The 6000-nt window shown below is 41.8% G+C and overlaps 1 protein-coding gene and 1 pseudogene across 1 annotated transcript in view; one reads left to right on the top strand and one right to left on the bottom strand.

Annotated features, from left to right (window-relative positions):
* The window catches only part of LOC121304264 (calcium-binding protein P-like), a 5575-nt gene extending 20 nt beyond the window's left edge, over positions 1-5555 (bottom strand). The window contains exons 1-2 of the mRNA XM_041235293.1: positions 4992-5555; positions 1-413 (exon numbers count right to left, since the gene is read on the bottom strand). The exon at positions 1-413 is cut by the window's left edge and continues 20 nt beyond it. Coding sequence (XP_041091227.1) covers positions 264-413; positions 4992-5372 — 531 coding nt within the window. The 5' untranslated portion in view covers positions 5373-5555 and the 3' untranslated portion in view covers positions 1-263. The remainder of the gene's footprint in view (positions 414-4991) is intronic.
* Positions 1-6000, top strand: part of LOC121304198 — a 387591-nt pseudogene that overhangs the window by 70672 nt on the left and 310919 nt on the right.

Here is a 6000-nt window from a genome sequence, read left to right as displayed (position 1 = left end):
AATAAAAAATTAAGATAAAGAAAAATGCCGTCGCGTCTTTTACAATGGAAAATGCAAGCGATGCTTATTAGGTACTGTGTTATTTACTGTAAGGCTTTTATTGGCTGTCTGTAGTTTTAAATGTTCTCACATATTTGTAATACCAAAGCGTCGTGGGTGCAAGTTACATATTTATAATTACAATAAGAAGGATAATAACAGTGGCGATCCATTAATTTAGCAAGTGCACAGGTGGTTTCCGTAAAGGCGATTATCCGGCAGTTTCAGTGCCTGGACGCGGTGAATGCCACGTAAGCGACCCACAGGATAAGGATGGCAATGCCGATGCCCAAGCCGGCGTGGTTCAGGTTCCGGGCGAGTCTGGAGTTCTTTTTGGCCAGTTCTTCATTTCCCATATTATTGGCATCTCGGGTCTAAAAAAAAAAAAAAAAAAAAAAAAAAAAAAAAAAATCATCACCTCTAATTAATTAATTTACACGGGAGCCGCATTTCCCCTCACTCGGACCCTATCTGTACTCAACACCCTGGTAACGCAGGTGTCCTCTTTACAAATAGGCTGAATATTTGAACGAGCGAGGCGTCTCTCAAGTACAACGTCCCCCTGGATATGTTCTCATTTTTCTATAGGAAAGCAGCACAGCTGGGAACGGGGAGTTTGTTATCGGATAGCTTCACTCAGACGACTTGCTCTCTAAACATCTTGGCATCTCTGTATAGATTAGGGCCCCTTTTTTAGAAACAGGCTCAGGAATGCAATGATCAGTCAGTCTCACGAGTTCGCTCAGCATGATCACTTAACTAAGAATGCTGAAGGAGTGGGCAGAACATTTACTTTCTGTGATGCGTGTTGCAACTGTGGCCAAAGGTTTTGCATCACCAAGAGTTTTAGGATTTGAGACATAAAGCAAATAAAAATAAACTAGATGAACTTAATTTAGTTATTTTATTTCACATTGTGTAATCAAAGAAACTACAATATGATATTGTAAAAAGTCTACCAGAACCTTAATAGCAGTACAGTATTTCATGTTAGATTTTGAAATGTCACACTTTTCAATTGCTGTTAGTTTTTGCCATTAAGCAGTTATGAGAAATGTCCAATAATAATAATAATAATAATCTTCAACATATCATATTACATTATGCTTCCTTCGCACAGAGCAATCCATAAGGAGGCCTTGATGATCCCTCGGTTAAAGAGAAGGGCTTGATACCAGGAGGTTCAAATCCCAGCTCAACTACTGACTCCCTGTGTGTGTGACCCTGAGCGAGTCACTTGACTTCCTTGTGCTCCGTCCTTCCGATGAGACGCAAAATAACCGAGGTCCTATTGGAAGAGACTCTGCAGCAGCAGCAGCGGTTGTTAATGATGCAGAGTTCACCCCCCTAGTCTCTGTAAGTCGCTTTGGATAAAAGAATCATCTAGCACGGTTTCAATCACGTGTTAACATGCTTAGAAAGGTGCTAAGAATGTGTTTTTCATTCGTCAATTGTTCTCTGTTCAGCAGTAAAGCCGTGTTGCATCCCATGATTGACAAATTGTTAAGTTTCCTTGTGTTTCAGATTGAAGGCCTGTTACCTGGCCTTCAGCGGTTTGTGATTGCTGATGTTTGCAGGCATGTTAGTTATACTGCGCCCTGTGCAAACAGAGGCTCGTCTACATACATGGTAACGGCAACACTACACGTTACACCAGTAAGAGACAGCTCTCAGTAAAGCTCGTAAACATTGTGCGTGTGTACCGATCTGACCCGGCTCCAAAACGGAAGCCTCCCACATCGCTGCACGCCCGCTAATTGACTTCATGAGAACCCAACTCCAATCCCTGTCATCACGCACCCACAATGCATCTGCTCCATTGGGAGACGGGGGTTAGGATCTCCAAAAACTCAAAAACCCTTACAAAAGGAACAGAGGTGGAATATACAGCTAATATACAGCTCTGGGCAGAAGTTTTGCATCACCTAGAGTTTTAGGATCGAGACATAATTAAAGAAACAATTTTAAGATATTTATTGCAAAGCAGTAACGGGCAGAGGACATTAAAAGGGCTCTTTTCAAGCACTGCATGACTGAAAAAAGGGGTTGAATCTTGGCACAAGCAACAGCTCCGAGCTGAAGCTCTGCAAAACTACGAACCACCCACCCACTCAGTTTGAGAGTCGCTTCAATCCAGAGATTGTGGTGCATTACATTGTACTGGGCTGGCACGAAGTTACTTGGGGTGCGTCCAAACTGGCTTCTGCTTGAATTAATATTACAAAGACAAAATGCACGTTGTGCCTCTCTATTAAGTACATTGTTTCTCACCACCATCCCCAGATTTGAAAAAAAAAAACCCACAAAAAGAGAATTTGAGGAATAAGAACCCCGAATGACTTCAAATATCCTTAGCCTTTTCAGTGCAGAAGAAAATACCCTCCAAAATTAAAATAAAATAAAAAAAAAACTCCAGTTTATTTCTCCAGAGGCTTCAATGAACCATGTCTCCAAATGCTTTTCCTTGCATTTCAGCCTAACATCTGTGAAACGGGAAGGAAGGAAGCATTTCTGAAAGCGATACAAGTCGCGGGAAAGCATAATCTGTATCCGGAATTCATTTGAAATATACTGTTTTTTTAAATTTGGATTATAACTATTTAGTTGTATGGACAATCTGTTGATTTTAGCGCTTTCTGTGAACCATATATCCTCAAATTAATCCTAACAAACGCAACACTTACCCAGAAAGAAATAAACAAGGGACAGAACGCAGGTCTCATATATGTAGTTTTGAAATCCATTTCGCAAACACGCACTGTGTTGTCAAGTGTTTTAAAACATGCTCCGTTTCCACGATTTCGGATAGAGCAATAGATAATTGTCCCCTAGCTCCCTTCAGGGCCTAATCAACCAATCAGCTGCTTTCCCTTAGATTGACATGCTTGTCAGCCATTCATATCCCGCAGGCAGGAGGTGCGCTTGAATGTGGCTCTCTGAAAATCAGCCGCATGTTTTGTGATAAAGTGACGGTTCAAGTGCATTGCTGTAAAACAGCTTGTAATTCGAGGTCAATTCCATCTAACACAAAGGTTAGCGCATATTTAATTGGCTTCATACCCAAAGTACAAAAATGCATATTTTGTTATTTATGCTGTAACTCACAGTAGTATTGGAATTTGTTTGAACTGGTGGCCATGTTAAATAGAACCAGATACTGGTGTAAAAACAAAACCAGCAGGTTCTCCCAGTAGTCCTGAGAGAATTACAGTTCATGTAAAGTCTGGTTCGGGCAGGTTGTCACATGTAAATCCTATAGGAAGAAGTCTTAAATTTTTTTTTTTTTTATATATACCAAAATGTGGGATCTGTCACCATGTAACGCTTTTTCAATTATTCCCTGTTTGTCCTCTGGTTCTGTGGAGGCTGTGATATTATTTTGCAGCATAGGGTCAACATTTCAAATATATATAGAGGTCTGTGTTTTTTTTATGTTCACATAAATACAACTTGTTCTTAAAATATATATTTGTTATTTAAAAAAAAAAACGTAATGTTGCATTATTGTCTACTATAAAAGCAAGAACATACGCAGTGACAATCAACCCCATATATATCACATGTAAATCCTATATATATATACATTATGTGTGTGTGTGTGTGTGTGTGTGTGTGTGTGTGTGTGTATATATATATATATATATATATATATATATATATATATATATATATATATATATATATAAACACACGCACAGGCACACACACACTCACTCGCTCACACACACACACACACACACAGGCACACACACTACATGGATGAAGGATGTATTTGCATCCAGAGCCATGTGAAAAAAAGTATAATTTTAAGAACTTTGACCATTTCGACACCTCGAGACCATCACAAACACGACAAGTCTCTTTTTCAATCACTCGACGACACCCACAGCACAGAAATGCTCATTAATGATCAACAAAATGAGAATACGTTAAAACAAATGATGCTGACGCAGGTGCATCCGTATCTCAGAGAAACTGGAGAGGAACGGGAAATTCAAAACAAGGTAAAGGCGAATCGTCAAAATAAAGCTGAAGCGCTGACGGTTAACCGGACAAAACGTCAGCACAGCCCTGAAACACGACGCTTAAAAAAAAACACCCGACTGTACCGCATCACAAGGTTATAAAAAATAAGAGGGGCCCCTTCATTGAGTTACAGGAAAACAATTCCATCTCGGGTTTCTGTGGCAGTTTATCAGTCAATCAAGCTATTTTACATAGCGCCTTTCACAGTGGAACAACCAGCACAAAACGCTTTACAAGCTGCAATAACAAGGAAATCCATAATACTGCAATTACAGAGAAACGCAATTCAATACAAACAGTGAAAAACAATGCAAACACATTAAACAGGCAGGTTGCACCACTCGAGTACGAGGGAGTGAAAAACCTGAAGCATTAATTAAATAAATACAGATATCAATCCTGAAGCGCTCTGAGGGTCCCGAGAGCGGATTTGAAGGGAGCGGCTGCGGGGAAGATCACGCGCTAAAGCTGGGGGAGAGTTTTCCAGAGTCTAGTAATTTATGACGTCACGGAAACCCTAGAATTATTTTCCTGTAAAACTGCTATGTAAAAACATGACACGGCTACTGCACTGGCGTTACTTTTCTGTTGAAAGAAATCTTTTTTTTTTTTTGGTCCAAAACGTCCTGAATACGTATTTATATTTGTAACCAATTATTCTACCTTTTTAAGTGCCTAAAATATCCTTTTCTTTTTTTTTTTCGTTTCTCTTATTCATCATTTTGGTACAAAGCAGCCTTTGCATACATTATATATATATATATGCTTATTAAAAAACACGAAACACGGCCCTTTGCACAGGTCTGCAGTTAAATTAGACGCGGTCCATCGTTCTTTCACCTGTTGACTTTAACGAGTTTCTTTAAACCTTAGAAGTCCGATTATGCCGTTTTAAAAAAACAAACTTTACAGGGTTAGATACTTACCGAGATGGAGTAGATCAGAGCGGCGATCCCCAGTGGAAGGCAGCAGCACAGCATGGTGAAAATAGAGTACCCCAAATAGTCAGGCATGGGGTGCTGTAGGGGGGCCCTTTGCAAGTAGATTGCAGGCTGCACAGTGACTGCCGGCCCCTGTCCGGGGGGGTAGGGTCCCTGTCCGGGGGGGTAGGGTCCCTGTCCGGGCGGGTAGGGTCCCTGTCCGGGCGGGTAGGGTCCCTGTCCAGGGGGATAGGCGACGTACTGCTGAGGCCCAGGGTAACCCGTCTGATACCCAACCACCCCTGGATCTTGGTAAGCGGGAGGGGAATCGGGGTAGTTGCTTTTTTCGGGGTACTGCCCCGGGTCGTTTGGATTTTGCTTGCTCATCTCTGAAAACGCGTCCCTCGGCGATAGCTCGCTTGTTTCTGGTAGTGTGGGGTTGCGTGCGCTCCGTCTAAAAGTGTCTCTCTGTTTATGTTCTCTCTTCTGGCTCGCCCTCTATTTCACAATGCGTGCCAAGCGGGGCCAGGCTTGGGATGATGGCGGAGGGTGAACAACCTGGCTGTGGGGGGCGGGCGTTGCTTTACAGCTCGTAATGCAGATTGCTAAACTGAAGCCTATTGGTTACTGCACTTATAAATGCTGCAAGGCTGTGTCTGTTTCACAAAGAGTTCATTGTATTGCAGTATGTGCCTCTCTCTCTCTCTCTCTCTCTCTCTCTCTCTCTCTCTCTCTCTCTCTCTCTCTGTGTGTGTGTGTGTGTGTGTGTGTGTGTGTGTGTGTGTGTGTGTGTGTGTGTGTGTGTGTCTGTGTGTGTGTGTCTCTGTGTGTGTGTGTGTGTCTCTCTGTGTGTGTGTGTGTGTCTCTGTGTGTGTGTGTGTGTGTGTGTCTCTGTGTGTTTTTGCCTTGGTGAATTTAAGGGTAGTTTATTGCTAGTTTTTTTAATACGGTTACCACACGTTACTGTTCTTTCTCATGCATGATTTACTACTTAGCTCTGCTTTTACGAAGGGAA

The sequence above is a fragment of the Polyodon spathula genome, chromosome 37, assembly GCF_017654505.1.
Source record: "Polyodon spathula isolate WHYD16114869_AA chromosome 37, ASM1765450v1, whole genome shotgun sequence".
In the NCBI taxonomy this organism is placed as follows: domain Eukaryota; kingdom Metazoa; phylum Chordata; class Actinopteri; order Acipenseriformes; family Polyodontidae; genus Polyodon; species Polyodon spathula.
Note: the sequence above shows the minus strand (reverse complement) of the source record. Positions and strands in the feature narration are given on the sequence as shown.